We start from the raw sequence: 17,857 nt of genomic DNA, 5'->3' as shown, positions 1-17,857 counted from the left end.
TGTCAATAAAATCTTTTATATGTCCTTTCAACAAACTCACAAACTTAGTATCAGATAGTAGATATCTAGGAAAGGAGAAGGGCCTAGGTGGATGCCTGTCCGTATCAATTTCTGTTATGAATGAGAGCGGGTTATGGTCCGATGTTACCCTAGGGCATATTGACATTGTACTAGTTGACAATATAGAGTTAGAGGCAAAGACCATATCGATGCGTGAGCAGAGTTTATGGGCAGATGAATAATAAGTATAGCCTGCTAATTGAGGATATAAATACCTCCAAGCATCTTTGATTGCATGTATGTTGGCCAGATCTATGATGGCAGCCCTCGTCTTGCGCATCCTCTGAAACGCACCCTTTCTAGTTGTGTCCAAATTATAATCCATAACACAATTAAAATCCCCCAACACTATTCGCTCCCCTTCCCAAGTAAGTAACTCCATATTGACCTGATCAATTACTCTTGGTTCGTCCTGATTTGAGGCATAAACCCCACAGATTGTATACTGGAGGCCTTCCAAAGTCACTTGTACCATGGCCCACCTGCCCGCTTTATCCGTCATTTTTCTGTTGGCTTCTATTTTAAGCTGTTTATGCTTCAGTATGGCCACTCCTCGGATTGAAGCATTAAACTCCGTGCTAACCAGAAGGTCATAGCCTAACTGGTTCAATAGACGTCTATCCTTGTATGCAATATGAGTCTCAGTTATAACTACTATCTGAGGGTTATGCATCCTAAGTTCTTCATATACTAGTCTCCTCTTAGTCCGGCTGTTTAAGCCAGCCACATTCCAAACTAGAAGTTTTAATTGATACATTTAATTGTTATTAATAAATATTCTGACATGACTTCTACCCAAAAAACAAAACAGAACACTTTGCAAACCATATAAGTTTCTCTTAGCCAATAAGACACAGATATATTTATACTCATGATGCATTTTTTTTTAATTTTCCCCTCCCCCATTTCCCACCCAGTAGCTACCTTCTGGTCCCCCCATTCGGTTGACTGCCGTTCCCCTGGCAGTCGGTGAGCGGATAGAGCGCTGATAGGATCCAGGCATTCAATACTAATCATAGCAACACAATAGAAAAAGACCCGTGCTACCCAATGCTCATTCATAGGAGCAATCGCTTGAATACCACGAAAACTTTTTTAAGCTAGCAAAAATATACCTAAAAAATAAAGTCTGAAGGATCCACAAAGCCGTATACGCTGAGCATTAGTCACTACCTTAATCATTAACTTAATCATTTCCCCAGTCGCCAGGAAGCAATAGCACTTTCGACCTCATTTACTTCCAAAAAGAAATAAGATCGGCCGTTTTTAATCACTTTCAGCTTTGCAGGTTCCTGCAAGTAAACTTGATATCCGAGTTCTTTAATCGGATCGATGAATTGCTTCAATTTCCATCGTCTTTCTAGCGAAAGTTTGCTTAGATCCGATCTCACAAAAAAAATAATAGAATCAATGGTGACTGGAGTGTTAGGCTGTGCTTTTGAAGAGATAGCTTGTCGGAGCAAGTAGTTACCTATATGAATCAAGATTGGTCGTGGGAATTTACCACTCTTATCTTTTTGAACTAGGGGTAATCGATGAGCCCGCTGGATCTGAGAGTCCCAGTCCCAGTCTGAGAGGTCTGGAAAGGCCTTTTGGAATAATTGAGTGATATATGCTCTCGGGTCCGCCCCCTCCGCTCCTTCAGCAATACCAAAAACGCGGAGATTCTGTCTCCTTTGTCTATTTTCTAGGTCTTCCAGCTTAGCTTGCATCTGGAGTAATTGAGAGGCATGTTTATTCACTGCTATTTCAGAGCACTGTGATCTCTCCTCTGTCACCACCACTCTTTGCTGCAGTTCCTCTATATCTTGAGACACTGCCCCCAATTTGCACGCCATCTCTTGCAAAGAGGTTTGAGTTCTGTTATTGTCTTCCCTCATTTGCTGGTAGTGACTTTTAGCTTCTTGTTTCTGTTCATTGAGGAGATGTAAAATTGTCTGAAAAGAAGCAGACACCTCCCCTTGTGGAATCCATTCTGTTGGCCCGCAAGGTAGAGAAGAAGCGATATTTTCCGGTTGTATCTCTTGTATAATCTCTTCTATCGGAGTAATTACTGCCTCGCCTATAGACACTATTGAAGTATTAGGCAAATCTTGAATTATGCTGCCACTACTGTTATTACTGCTGCTACTGCAGTTAATTGACAGAGAAGCGGAATTGTCTACCGTAAGTATCGTAGTAGGCACAGAAAGATTTGGCTGGTCCAATAGGCTCTCCCCAAATGACTTTGCAGGTTCCTTATTCGAGCCAGATTTATCAAGACTATCGGTCTTCGCCTTTGCCTTTGCCCCATTAGAGATAATAGACTGAGTAGGGCTGAGTGGCGCAGTAATCTGTTTTAAGTCTTTGGAAATAGTGTTTTGATCATTGGGGCTATTACCAGACAGTCTCATCGCCATTGATTTTACACCACCCTTAGCCTGTACCCATTGTCTGATTGGGCTGTTCTCAGCAATCGCTCTCAAAACACTTGGTTTGGATTTGCTTGTAATTTTAGTAACCTTATTCTTGTTTTTGCCCTTTGATTTCTTGGTGATGGGGGCTTTATTTCTGTCTTTGAACGCTTTACATGGCGTATTACTTCCTTGCTCATTAAGATCCACATATTCTTCATCTGTCTCAGCAATGTCTGTATTGTCAGTATTTTCAGCTCCCTCACCTTCTTCCGTGCCCTCAGCATTCCCCTTGTCTGACGGCATGCTAGTCGTTGGGTGCTAAGATTTCTGTCTCACAAAGACAAAATAAATGTAAGGAAATGTGGGGAAGGATTGAGATAATTGCATGATCTATTAGCAGGAATGAGAAACAAGGATTTGGTACTCATGTACGAATGCACAGTGCATTACAGACAGATTATAGGGAGTATAAAAGAAAAAAATATTGATGGATAGTTTTCTGCTTTCTATCTCTGGGAGTTCAATAACCTTTCAAGCCTCAGACTAATTGTTAATTTCTGAAAATGACCAAAAAAGTCTTTAATGATTCACCTCTCATTTCCCAATATGATCAAAACTTCACAAAATCATCAACAACCCCTTCCCCTCTTCAAGGTCATGTTGCAAGCCAGACCGACATCGACTCGGACATACAACTCATGTTTTCTTATACCACTTCAGGCCTCAGAGACACAGCCGTAAACCTTGGTTTCTAATACTGTAAATCTCACATCTTGATACTGTTACATACCTCAAAGGCTCGGTCATACACACCCTTCTAATTTGCAAAGAGTGTTACAGACTCATCGGAGAAGCTCAGGGGCATACACCTCTCACTTCCTCATCCTGTTATATGATGTTAACTGCATTTGATATAGCGCAAACAAATCATCCCCGCAGGAACATCTCGGCGCTAGGCTAAATACAGACAAGTAGGAACACCTGAGCTACACCAATTGAATAGAATAGCCATGTTTTTAAAAGCTTTTTGAACTTTCCTTTGACAGATCTCGGAGAGACAGGTACACACTCATATGTCCTGATAAAGTAACAGACCATTGGAGGTTGAGGATACACAGTCCAGTTTCATTACCTTTAAAGCCCCTTGTTACTTAGAACCAAACACTTCTCAATTGACGTCTTTTCCACAGAAAGCAGAAGACTGAACACCTACCTTCATATTTTCAAAGGTCAGTGGGCATGTGGAGGAGGCCCTCAGTCCCAGCTTGTCCTCCTTCTTGCCGATGTAGAGGCCCTCCGTTTCTCTGGGGACAACGAAGCATGTGATCCCTTTGTAACCCTATAGGGGAAGTAGCAAGAGAGATCAGATCATATGCTTCTGGCAACTAACTTTAGCAATACAGGGAAAGTGCCAGGGTTTAATACAGCAGTGTTGAGCACCAGTGGGTGGCTGTCAATGTTGCATTCAACACAATCACTTACAGCTAGAGCCTGTTTCTTGCTAGCGGCTGCTCTGGGAGGTTCCCATTCAGAAGTACTTCATACATGCCTAATGCCTTCTATTGTACTTGATAATGTGGTACTCTTTCTCATGGTCCTGGTGTATCAATGAACTTCATCTTAACAACTCCTAGCACCACCTTCTTGCAACTGATCAGTCTTGATCCTGGTAGATTGCTAGTTGATGTACATAATTCTTGTGTGTGGCTTCCCCTAGGGCCCCATTAAGAATGTCCCGGATGCAGGGGTATTACATCCACACCTCTGGAGTTCACAATATGAGGCATCCAAGTTACACCTGGGATGGAGAATTATGGAGTTGAGCATTTAGAAATCCTTTGAGAAATTAGTAGCTACCAGTGGAGATCTGCAATTCCTGGTGCGATTCTCCAAGTAACAGAATTTGGGTGCTTTCAGCAGCTAAAATTCCCTAGGTTAAATTAAAAAGATCCATGCTGCTCAGTGGTTTAACGAGACTAAAGGGGGGCTCATGCAGAGTACATGGAGGGCCCCCGGCCCACCAACTACCACTTTGCTTAGTGTACTTGCTGAGGCCCTCCCCCGCATAGCGGTGGCTGTGAGGGCTAATGCTAAACACTGACACTTCTTAAGCTTATCTCAATTTCGAGGCAACTGGTACAAGCCCAAATGTAATTAAATGGGCATAGTTAATGAGGGCCCGAGTGTCCAAGCTTAGCCAATCCAGGATTAGCTGCAGATTTTGCTGCTGCTATTTCCTCTGTGACCAATGAGTCACTGTGCCCCTGCCAGGGGCTGACTTTAAGATGTTGCCGAATCTAGTAATCTCTGGGTGTTCATTCTGTAGCCCTTTGTAGTGCGCTGGCTAGGTCTTAACCTCTTATTCAGTTCCAAACATTCACGGTACGTCATACTTGTCACCATGATTTACACACTGGTCCTTACTGGATATCTGGCACGCCGTGAACCTAGCCACCAGGGAATACTCCTTTTTTTCCACACCACACGACCTTTATGTTCGACTGGATCGATTCCTCTGCTGCACTGCCATGCTAGCCGGCTTAAGGTGCTGGAGGCGGACTACTTGGCCAAGACACTGTCTGATCATAATCTGCTGATGTGGCACCCCACTGCTGCCCACCTGGTTCTTGCAGCCCGCGGCTCTGGAGGATCCGGTGTTTCATAATTCGGTCTGGGCAATACTAACTATTTGAATAGCAGAAAACAGCAGCACAGCATCCAAACGTATGGCAGAGTGGGGTGCACTAAAAGCTGTGATCCAGAGACACTGTAAACATTCACTAACAGGTGTGAGGGACATGCTCAACTGGGAACTCACTCAAGTGCAGGAACGAGGATGGCCGGGTTGAATTAGCTGAAGCCAAAACTTGCAATGATCAACTGATTGAATCGCTGAGATGCCCAGACTACATGGCTTACCAAGTCAAAATACACGCGGAGGGAGAAAAGCTGGGCGCCTACTGACATGGTTGCTGAGGGGATAACTGACATGGTGCGGGTGACCACTGTCGGCAGTCCCCTTGGTACGGTGGCTACCACCAAGGGAAAAGATACAGGGAGTTTTCTGTGAGCCCTACCAGGCCCTCTACAACCCCACATCCTACTGCCAATGGTTTAGTCCCCAGGACTACCTCCTCAGTATCCTGTTGCCGGCAGTGCCTGTGGACCAAAGAGAAGTCCTAAATGGCTCAGTGTCGGAGCAGGAAATTAAGGGTGCCTTGCAGAACTTCCCCCCCTACCCCACCACCTGCAAGTCTCCAGGTTTAGACGGCCTGCATAAACAATTCTATAAAACATTTGACACCTTGCTAGCCCCTAAACTGCCATGCTTTCTGCTGGTCAACCCCCTTCAACAATGCTGGAGACCCTGTTGGTTTCCCAACCTACCTCACACCAGCCAAGTTGCACAAAATATACCATACAGCATCCCCTGATTGCCCTCGATGTTTTATCCCTGTGGCGGGCATGATACACATGTTCTGGTCCTGACCAAGTGCTCATGTGCTTTCGACTGAAGTATGCACAATCTTAACAGGTTTACGTGCTGCCAGGTTTGGACGGAACAGATAGCTGTATGCCGAGTCTCTATAAAAGGCAAAAGATGGGCAGTGCCGCAAACCGTTTCATTGACTTGCAGTTGATGATAGCCTGATAGTGATGCTCTGGAAAGCCTCTATGCTCCTAGCCACAGAGCGCTGGCATGAGGCGACCATAAAATGGAACACGAAAGAGGCTACAGCGTTCTGGTAAGAAGAGGTCAGACGTCTAAGGAAGAGATCCACAGCAGCTGCTTGGGACAAGTTACTGTCCACTTTCCAAGAGACCCATGACAGCAGGGCGAATTCCAACTAGCACATCACTGCACCCTTTGCGATAATAACACCTCCATCGACTAGGTACAACCTTCCCCACTGCAGGAGGGAATAACCATAATGGGAGCACGGCTCCATTGACTTGCTTGGCCTCATGCCGTTGCTCCTGGTGTTTAAGTGGGCAGCTATAGCTCTTTGACCCCCCTCCACCCCCCATACCCGAGGGAGAACTTCAGGCGTTTCTATTATATATTTCTGTTTTTTTTACAGTCATAGGTGTAATGAGGTTATAGGCTACAGAAGGTTGAAATAAGATGCCATCTTACTCCTGTACTATGTAGTGCTACTGACACAATCACAACACAATGCTGAATCTTTATTTGTACAACCGTTTGCTATGACTTGACAGCTGCCGTTGATAATGTAAAACTTTGATAAACATGACTTAAGAAAATGCATGACATGAGACAGTTCAAACACAGGAAGGTGCCCCTAGCGGCGTTGCAAGTGACATATAGTGAACCAATATGTTACAAACACGGTGCACACACAGTATATACACAAGTCCAAACCATTAGAACATATTTTTATTTGAAACCAGAAAAATAAGCATTCAAGATTACAGTAAGTCCAGCTGTGAATTAATGGATTGAACAAGAAGGTGACATTTCAACTCCTGAGTGATTTGAATGAAGACTTCCTCAGGACAGAGCAAACAGTTAGCAATCTACAAGAAACATAAGAACTGTCAATATCCACAATACATCTGGCAAAGCAAAAGGGCAAGCCAAAAAAGAGCACATGCTCACCTGGCCATGGAATTCTGATGCAATCACAAAATATAGCTATGAAACTAATCAACATAACATGAAGTAATACATAAGTGCCACCAAGCTCAAACAAATGTGCGAGAATATCTTCGTGCAAGCATAACCCTGTGTCCCCATGCAAAAAAACTGCAGAACATGTGCCTCCCAAAAGAATACTACGTTGCCCATGAATAGAACCTTGTGGAAGCCTGGTAAAAAAAACAATAAAGTGCACAAGAATTACATGTTCCAGTATAAATATCTTAAAAGTAGCAATCAAAATTCTCCCGCTGACTATCAACAACAAAGATCAGGAAGTGTGACGGAATGGTAAAGAGTGAATAAAGGATTCTACAAGACTGTATGATGGGTCAGCTTACCACAATGTGTCAGTTTTACAACTTGTGCACCGCAACAACTGATGCGTTCATGAGAGACGAGATAAACAAACCCATATCCTAGATACAGCATGTCTAGAAGAGACAGCGCAAGAGCTGCTTAGGCGAGACCTAAAACATGCATGTTCGGAGCAAAAGTGAAGAGTCAGCCGAGACTTAGACCAGAAACTGCATGTATGAAAACATGTCCTTAACGAGTCCTCCTGGGGAGTCCTAGAAACTCAAAATACTTATCTTCCAAGCCAAGCAATGCTCAACAGGACCCTGTAATGGAACAATAAAACAATAACCGATACACCACTTCCTAAAAAACACAGAGTTGTAAATCCGGTTGGAAATATGAACAAAAATTATCACGTTGCCAGTAAATAGTGAAAACGACTAATGAATAAATTCAGTAACAATTCATTAATAGGAATACATAACTTGATAACAACAATAATAATGTTAGGAAGCATACTCAAGACTATCAATAAAAGAGGTAATAGAAATGAATTCTCAAGAACAGTTACATTGTCAGAATTAACCAGACATCAACGTCATAAGTAGACTCCATTTGCAGAGCGAATTTAGTCCATCATTATTTTTTGATTTTTAAGACAGATTTTTAAATTTGTAGAGCGCAACGTTTACCCGTTGGCATCAAGGCACTGTAGCCGACCATCCAGAACCACAAACTGCCTGTAAATGCATCATGAAGGAACATTTATAGAGCATAGAGCCAGGTCTTGAGTGCTTTCCTGAAGGGCAACAGCTTAGGGATAGCCTTCAGGCTTTGTGGGCTGCGAGTTCCAAATTGTGCTTGCTGCAATTGAGAACACTCTGTCACCCCTTTTCTTCTTTTTGGTTTGGGGCACAGTGAGCAGATTTCGATGAGCTGATTATAGGTTTCTACACGGAGAGTGTCAGTGGAACATATCTTTAATTCTTATGGGCTGGGGAGAAATAGGCCTTATGCACTATGCAAAGTGCTTCAAACATAATACGCTTTCTCATGTGAAGCCATTGTAAGGCCTCCAACCCCTAAGTAGTTGACTGGCACCTGGAAATGTCGAGAGTTATTCTGGCCAGCGCATTCTGTACCACTTGAAGTTTGGTCTGAGTGCTCGGGTTAGAGTCTAGATAAAGAGAGTTACAATAGTCTAGTCTGGACATAACCAAGGGAAGTGCAACCTGCTCACGTGCTGGCTGAGGGATAAGCAGAAACTTTTTCTTAAGTATCCTTATGAGCAAAATGCAGGTTGCCACAGTGCGGTTGGCTTGGGCATTAAGACTAATTTCTGTATCTAAGAGGACTCTGAGATTCAAGGATTGTAAGCATTCTTTCTGGATGTATGACATTACAACGCATGCTTTTACCACGCATGCCTTTACAACGCAGTTTTTACAACGCATGCTGTTACAACGCATAGCGCTTAGGGGTGCTGGATAGTGAATAGTTTAATTTACTATTCCAACTCCAGTCCCCGTGGATAGTAGGGAAGGTGTTGGATAGTAAATTAAATCTATTCCCTATCCTAGAGCGCCCCCAGCGCAATGCGTTGTAATGACATGCGTTGTAATAGTTGCGTCGTAAAGGCACTGCGTGGTAAAAGTTGCGTTGTAAAGGACGTTTCACATTCTTTCCACTTGCATTCCGCATTCCTGTATGAGTGGTTTGGTGGTGTAGTTACTGATGCATGAGATGCATTCTGGCGATTCCACTACTTGCCACATGATGTCATGCACCGTATGGCCATACTGTGCAAAATGTTTGACCAGACAGGCTCCAATTATTCCACAATTGATTCTGGTGCGGTGTGGCAATATTCATGCTTTTACTTTCTGTGTTGTCTGTGCAATGTAGATCTTGAGGCAAGGGCACCAAATATAAATTACACTACAGGTATTACAATTTATAAAATAACTTAATTCACTTTTAACTTTCTTATGCTCAAAATACTTTGTTTACAAGCAATATTTAAATGCTGCACATCTTCTGCATCAATAGTGCTCCTTAGCTTGTGGAAGCCCCTATTGTGATTGGATTGTAAGAGTTATATTGGTGGAGAGAGATGCCCAAACACCTTTAAAAGTTAGACCTCTTTTGAAAAAGTATAGTCGTGGGTCTTTACAGTCCAGTGTATCCTCCACAACATGCCAATGTTTGCAAGTGAATTTCTTTATTGCATTGCTGTCAGTGTTAAACGTGCTCACAAAAAATAAACTATTCTCAATGTTGGGGCACACTGGGGACCAGTAGGTGTTCTCTGTGGGTACACTGCACCTATTTTCTTGACTATCTCAGAAACCTTAAAGGATAGCCCCTGTCCGATAGGTGAGAAATCTTTACTGGTGCACTAGATGGCTTTAGGCAAATTTCAGACCAAGGAATTAGAGCCACTCTGATCCTCTGATCTTTCTCTAACATTTAACACTGTGTCTCTTTATATTTTTAACCATGACTAGACCGAAGTCTTGATTGTAGTTGGTCCTTCGTCTGTGTGGTCTCATACGCAATGACCCTTAGAACTTGAGCTCCCTCCTATTTTAGTTAGTTCCTCAGAAAAACACTTTGCTTTGTCTTTTACTCTGCTCTTTCCTTTACATATTTGGTATGTTGTGTGGCATCTGGCTGTTCTTTTTTACCTTGGTATGATTCACAGGATTGTTCTACTTCTACTTGTCCAATCTGAAAAACGTGGCTGAATTGATCACCTTATCTGGCCTTTAATACAAGAACGCGTTTACTTTGGGCTTGCCATTTACCCGATTTACTGTATTCGGAATGTGGCAACATGATTTGCACTTGGACTTCTCTTTGCTCATTGCTGCTAATACGATAGGCCTTACCTTACGATCCTAAGAGCTCTCTACACTCCTCTACATCTAATCTTCCCTGCCCTTTTCCCATGAAAATATCTTGAATTGTGGCTGCTTATTCTCCTTTGCTTGTGCCTAAATACTGGAATTGTTTTCTTTTGAAGTTTCTCAATTAAGACTATGTGGCATCAAGGAAAGTTCTAAAAATGTAGCTATTCCTGCAACGTGAATAATCCAAGTGGTCTTCTCAGCTGGCTTTCATTGTACCACGATGTTCCTTGGGGCATCAATGTAAAATTTACTAAGTATTAGTTTGTTCGCTCAGTCATTTCTGGGAAGTTTAATCAATGCTTCGTTCAACCAAGGAATATTTCCAAGCTTGCCAAAAAACAGTTAGATCATCTCCCTAGTCAATAAACCTAACTTAAGAATGCTGAAACCAGCCAACCAGCTACCTTCCATTGTACAAAACAACTGCTGAACAATTAATCAATGTCATCATTAGAGAGGATATATATATGCCAACTACCAAATGGGCTTCTAGTCTAGGATCAGCAGAGAAATGGAGTTCTAGATTTTGTTCACCTTTGAACCAGTGAATCAAGGGAGACTACTCATGGTACTGGAACTCTGCATGGATTTTGAGAAAAGCCTTCAAGTAGGCTCATATAATTTATAGCTAACACAACTTATGTTATCATGGGGCACACTCTACTTGGGAACTGCTCTTCAGCCAATAAAGCATGACCATGATCTACACACATCTCCAAGGAGGCACCTTATCTCGAGAATACACCGTACAAGCTGAGGCACAATAGAGGATGATCCATGCCTTGGCAAATTAAGCTGGACTACACAACCATCTAGTCACCAAGCCCATGACAACTGCAAGAGAATTCAGTATAGGTCCAACAGGTCTGCTGCGCTAAGCCCTTTTACAGGGTGTGATGATATACCTCAACCTCCCGGAAACACACACACCTGACAACAGAGACAGACACCTTATAATATTTATGCATGTCTGAATATATACATTTATGTTAAATTTGTAGATCACAATCTTAAGCAAAAAGAAAGGGAGCACTAATTGTGCAAAGTTCCTCTTCCAATCCATTGCGGCTGGAGAAGATGGAAACCAGGATGTAGCATGGAGTCGAAGCCCATGTGGGACACTTATGATTACTCACCGAAGAGGGGTTGGCATTTGCCATCACCAGAAAAACGCCAGCATGTTCAGCATTGCTGATCCACATCTTGGAGCCATTGATGATGTAATAGTCCTTATGCTTTTCTGCCGTAGTTCGCAGCGAGAAGGCGTCACTGCCAGATTCAGACTCAGAGAGGCAAAAACTGCCGACCTGCCAAGGACAAGAAAGGACAATGAGTGACCAAAGGGAGGGCGAGAACAAGAGCAGGACCAATCTAATATGGAAGTGGGTTGTTCGGAGGGAAGATTCAGGGGTTCTGTCAGAGCTCTATGAACGCCCCAGGTTCAGCAGGCAGTGCAGCAGACTCGGAGGAATGAGGTGCTCCGTCAGAGCTGAATGAGCACCCCAAAATTAACTATACAGTCGGCCATTGGAACAGATGAGAGTAGTTCCTAGTAATGAACTAACAGGGGTGGCACAGGTCAACACTGTGGTGTACAGGCAGAATGAGTCTCAGTTCTTCTATTGGAATATCACCGGAGACACAGATCACGTGAGATACAACAATATGGTTGCATGTGTAATCCAGAAGTAGGATACATAAAATACCTACATTCACAGAAGAAAACATGATTTTAAAGCCTGAACAGTTAAAAATTCCAAGCAGTAGTGCAGACAACACTGGGATCCTGGACAATGCACTGCACCACACAGTCCACATTCAAAGGGTCACACAGACTACAACAAAATGCACTGGAAGGGTTCTTTTCGTGTTTCTTTTGTTGGTTTTAAATCAGCGCCGTGGTTGTCTTGTAACTGCCAACACTGTACACAATGCAGCGGGGGTGTTTAGTCAGCCCTACCGCTAGATACTGGAAGCAGAGAGGGCCGGAATTGATCCCTTTTCATGTATGGTACTGACGTATTGTCAAGCGATGTTTTGAAAATTAATAAAGGCCTAAGGAAAAAAAAAGCCAAGCAGTACATGTATCTGGCATCTAGTGGTTACTCTGAAAAGCGCAACTTTGTTAACTTCAAAAGCATGGTGCATATTGACAACGGGAGAGATGAAAAGACGCAGGATGTCTGTCCTTCAACAATCTATTGGGTCAAACCAATCAATCAGCACCATATCATACTTACCAACTCTACCGATTTAGGCAACAGGATACTGTTTTAACGATTTTGATCGCCTAACAACACAGTCCCAGAGTTTTCTAATGCCTGGTGCCGGCCTGAGATTAGATCAGGTAATCTTATTTGTATGTGCTGCGAACTGGATTCGGCAGCAAAGACACACTTTTTTAGGTCTCGACTAGCGCAGCCTCGCTGGCGAGATTTTATGTTTTCTTAGTACGGGGATTGTACCTGCCCCTCTTCTCCATTGGCTAGCTTCGTAAACGGAGGCTAGCCATTGGAGGAGAGGTGCGTCTCTCGGTTCAAGCCCAGTCTTTTTCAGATTCGGGGGCGTGTTTTTTGCAGTTTTTAACTCTGTGACGTCATCCGTCACTCAACAGCAAAAACCACGCCTCCGAATGCGAAAATGGCGGAGCTTTTCTGATGCCATTTCTGCCCGACCGCCGCCGGTAGAAGTAGAGAAGCTGCCGAGTCCTCCGCCCCAGCCGGTGAGTGCTTGCTTTTCTGCCCCCCCTGTTCCTCGTTATGCTCGCTTTTCTGACCCCCACCCCCGTTGCCTCATTGTGCTTGCTTTTCTGCCCCCCATCCCCCTGTTCCTCGTTGTGCTCGCCTTTCTGCCCCCCACCCCCTGTTCCTCGTTGTGCTCGCTTTTTGGCCCCCCACCCCCCTGTTCCTCGTTGTGCTCGCTTTTCGGCCGCCCCACCCCCCTGTTCCTCGTTGTGCTCGCTTTTCGCCCCCCCCCACCGCCCTGTTCCTCGTTGTGCTCGCTTTTCGGCCCCCCACCCCCCTGTTCCTCGTTCTGCTCGCTTTTCGCCCCCACCCCCCTGTTCTTCGTTCTGCTCGCTTTTCGGCCCCCCACCACCCTGTTCCTCGTTGTGCTCGCTTTTCTGCCCCCCACCCCCTGTTCCTCGTTGTGCTCGCTTTTCTGCCCCCCACCCTCCTGTTTCTCCTTCTGCTCGCTTTTCTGCCCCCCACCCCCGTTCCTCATTCTGCTCGCTTTTCTGCCCCCCACTCCCATGTTGCCTTGTTGTGCTTTCTTTTCTGCCCCCCACCCCCCTGTTCCTCGTTCTGCTCGCTTTTCGGTCCCCCACCCCCCTGTTCCTCGTTCTGCTCGCTTTTCGGCCCCGCACCCCCCTGTTCCTCGTTGTGCTCGCTTTTCGGCCCCCCACACCCCTGTTCCTTGTTGTGCTCGCTTTTCGCCCCACCCCCCCTGTTCCTCGTTCTGCTCGCTTTTCGCCCCCCCCACCCACCCCCCTGTTCCTCTATGTGGTCGCTTTTCTGCCCCCCACCCCCCTGTTCCTCGTTCTGCTCGCTTTTCTGCCCCCTCAACCCCCTGTTCCTTGTTCTGCTTGCTTTTCTGATCCCCCACCCCCCTGTTCCTCGTCCTGCTCGCTTTTCTGCCCCCCCACCCCCCTGTTCCTCGTTCTGCTCACTTTTTGGCCCCCTCCCCCCCCCTGTTCCTCGTTCTGCTCGCTTTTCTGCCCCCCCCACCCCTGTTTCCTCATTCTGCTCGCTTTTCTGCCCCCACCCCCTTGTTCCACATTCTGCTCACTTTTCGGCCCCCCCACCCCCCTGTTCCTCGTTGTGCTTGCTTTTCGGCCCCCTCCCCCACCCCACTGTTCCTCGTTGTGCTTGCTTTTCTGCCCCCCCACCACCCCCTGTTAACTCGTTGTGCTCGCTTTTCTGCCCCCCCACCCTGTTCCTCGTTGTGTGTGTGTGTGGCTCTGTGTGTGTGTGGGGCTCTGTGTGAGTGTGTGTGAAGCTCTATGTGTGTGTGTGTGTAGCTCTATGTGTGTGTGTGTGTGGGGGGGCTCTGTGTGTGTGGGGGGGCTCTGTGTGTGTGTGTGGGGGGCTCTGTGTGTGGCTCTGTGTGTGTGGGAGGGCTCTGTGTGTGTGTGGGGGGGCTGTGTGTGTGGGGGGCTCTGTGTGTGTGTGTGTGTCTGTTTGTGTGGGGGGCTCTGTGTGTGTGTGTGGGGGGGGCTGTGTGTGTGGCTCTGTGTGTGTGGGGGGGCTCTGTGTGTGTGTGGGGGGGCTCTGTGTGTGTGTGGGGGGGCTCTGTGTGTGGGGGGCTCTGTGTGTGTGGGGCTGTGTGTGAGGGGGGCTCTGTGTGTGTGTGAGTGGGGCTGTGTGTGAGTGGGGCTGTGTGTGTGTGGGGCTGTGTGTGTGGGGCTGTGTGTGTGTGGGGCTGTGTGTGTGGGGCTGTGTGTGTGTGGGGCTGTGTGTGTGTGGGGCTGTGTGTGTGTGGGGCTCTCTGTGTGTGGGGCTCTCTGTGTGTGGGGCTCTCTGTGTGTGGGGCTCTCAGTGTGCAGGGCGGTGTGTGTGGGGGGCTCTCTGTGTGTGTGGGGCTCTCTGTGTGTGTGGGGCTCTCTGTGTGTGTGGGGCTCTCTAGGTGTGTGGGGCTCTCTCTGTGTGTGGGGCTCTCTGTGTGTGGGGCTCTCTGTGTGTGGGGCTCTGTGTGTGTGTGGGGCTCTCTGTGTGTGTGGGGCTCTCTGTGTGTGTGGGGCTCTCTGTGTGGGGCTCTCTGTGTGTGGGGCTCTCTGTGTGTGGGGCTCTCTGTGTGTGGGGCTCTCTGTGTGTGGGGCTCTCTGTGTGTGGGGCTCTCTGTGTGTGGGGCTCTCTGTGTGTGGGGCGTGTGTGTGGCTCTCTGTGTGTGTGGGGGGGGCTCTGTGTGGGGGGGCTGTGTGTGTGTGTGGGGGCTCTATGTGTGTGTGGGGGGGCTCTATGTGTGTGTGTTTGTGTAGGGCTGTGTGTGTGTGGGGGGGCTCTGTGTGTGTGTGTGGGGGGGGGGGCTCTGTGTGTGTGTGTGTGTGGGGGGGCTCTCTGTGGGTGTGTGGGTGGGTGCAAATGCAATAGGTCTCGCATTTACGAGAGATTAAGCTATTGACATTGTAAATGATAATGCCATTTCTTTATCTGTTTTCAAAACCAACACATAAATAAAAGTTTTGTCATTTACAGTGCCAATAGCTCTAACTTTGGCAAAGGCGAGACCGTTGCTTTGTAAATGCTTGTTATTTAAGGCCGTTTTCTTTTATACCAAGTTTTAACTGGGCTTATATTTTGTGCTTCTGAATGTTCCCTATTACCAACATTTAAAAACGAGAGGCAAAAAAAAGTTTCATCATTCAAAAGGAACCATTTGAAAATTGCTCTTCTGCAACTTTTAAGAAAGCAAAAACAAATGTCACTTTCTTGCAGTTGTTGCTGAAGAAACAAACTGAACCTGCGTTAGGGAGATTAAGGCTGGCCACAGCAATCAAAGCCCACTCATTCATGCCATGTGATTTCAGTTTAGTGATATTAGCTGGGTCTGAAACCACTTGATTATTCCTTCGGTCTAGAGCCAATGTCACGTGATTTCCTGTGATATCTTGTAATGTTTAGTCCTGAGATTTAATTTCTGGAGTTGTCGTTTGTATGTTAACTTGCTCTTTTAACACCTGAAAATCCCACCTCTTTTTTGTCGCAGAATTTTGCAATTATACCACATAAAGGGCAATATGAATCAAGCTAATAAGCATTCGCAAAGACCGAAATTCTGCGAATTTCGGCCTTTGGGAATGCTAATTAGATAAATGGTATGTATCAAACATGTTTGATGCAAAATAAGGAATTGCAAAATTTGCTATTCCTTATTTTGCGATTGCACTTAAGGAATCACAAATTTTGCGATTCCTTAAATGCAATGTATCAAACAAAAAGATATTCAAAAATTTCCATTAGGGATTCGCAAATTACCACCAACTTCTAGTTGGAGGTAAGTTGCGAATTTTTTTCAAAAAGCTTTTTTTACAAAAAAACAAAGGTGCCATATGACGCCCATACATGCCCTTAGGGCATGTATGTGCGCCATATGCCCCCAAATGTCTTTTTCAGGGGTGCAGCAGGGTGTTCTTGAGACACCCCTGCACCCTTGAAAAAATTCCTAATTTGCGATTAGCAAATTGCTAATCGCAAATTGCACTTTCATTCCTATGGGCCTCCTGGCCCATTGAAATGAATGGGTAATCGCAAATTAGGAATGCTAAGGAATCGCTATTGAAAAGCGATTTTGTACATACATACCGTTTTGCTAATTCCAAATAGCGATTCCTTAAAATTCGCTATTTGGAATTCGCTAAACGGAAGTATGATACATATGGCCCTTAGAGAGTGCTTTTCTTGGCATGGATAGTGCATGCATAGGAAACATTGTTTGAAATGATCCATCATAGAGGGTCACATGGTAACCTATAACAGCTTGAGCTGCAAATCAGTTTCTTCTGCAACATAAATCTATTAGTGACTGACATGTTGTGCCTAGATTAGCGACCTGTAGTTCGATGCAGAGGGCTTGAAGTTGTAGCAGCTGAAATAGGTTTAATGTCTTTCTGTGTGGTGCTCAGATAAACAAGTGGTGAGCTCCATCTTCTTTAAAACAGACAGGAATGCACTCCTGTATGTCTCCGACACCCACAAAACTGGATAACAGTCAGCTACGTATCAATATTCGAGATGAAGTAGAGATTGTTTTGTCTGTCTCAGGGCTGCCTCATCTATGTTCAATGATGATGCAAAGCAACAGGCTGTTTCTAAATATCTACATACAATCAATACAGATCATGGCAATGGGGTGGAACACGCAAATTCCGACCCCTTACAAATGCCATCTGATCATTTGCTCATTCCCTTTGCTTTCATACAATGTAGATCCCGAGAGTTCTTTAAATCATAGCCAGTTACGCATCCCACTCAGAGAAAGAGCAGCATTCTTTTAACATCCTCTGTCGCCTCATCACTTCTCTTTTTTCTGCCTTGCATTACATATATTGCAGAAATAATGCATCCATTGGAATAATACATCTGAGTTATGTGGACACAGTGAAACAGATGACAAATTCTAACATTTAAATATGTTCAACAATCAGAAACATAGGCTATCCCTTAAGCTGTTCACTTTACTAGACTTAGACTATGTGTTGTTTGCAGTCATATTTAGTGATTAGCCTCTTTAAAAAAAAAATTTGATTTTAGAAAGAATTAAATATCGCATTTTAAAGACACTTTTATAAAAAAAAGCCATTAGGATACTAATTACATGATCAAAAATCCATTGCTTCAATTACATATATTCAATCAATCATAAATCGGCAAATACCCCAAGTTAAAGTGCTACTGCATCTTTCCTGATCGCAGCAATCGATGCAGCAGATATAAAATCCATATCTGCATCTTATAGATACAGTATAGCAATTGCTTGACCAGCCAAAACCTCAGATTTTTTAGCCCTCCAACTATTCTGTTACCATAGATCAA

The 17,857-nt window shown here is 44.9% G+C and overlaps 1 protein-coding gene across 1 annotated transcript in view; it reads right to left on the bottom strand.

The window, feature by feature from the left end:
* ACADSB (acyl-CoA dehydrogenase short/branched chain) overlaps positions 1–17,857 on the bottom strand; it is a 299,742-nt gene that overhangs the window by 130,249 nt on the left and 151,636 nt on the right. Inside the window, exons 5-6 of the mRNA XM_078643996.1 lie at positions 11,465–11,635; positions 3,670–3,795 (exon numbers count right to left, since the gene is read on the bottom strand). Coding sequence (XP_078500122.1) covers positions 3,670–3,795; positions 11,465–11,635 — 297 coding nt within the window. The remainder of the gene's footprint in view (positions 1–3,669; positions 3,796–11,464; positions 11,636–17,857) is intronic.

Source organism: Lissotriton helveticus, chromosome 5_1, assembly GCF_964261635.1.
Source record: "Lissotriton helveticus chromosome 5_1, aLisHel1.1, whole genome shotgun sequence".
Classification (NCBI taxonomy): Eukaryota; Metazoa; Chordata; class Amphibia; order Caudata; family Salamandridae; genus Lissotriton; species Lissotriton helveticus.
Note: the sequence above shows the minus strand (reverse complement) of the source record. Positions and strands in the feature narration are given on the sequence as shown.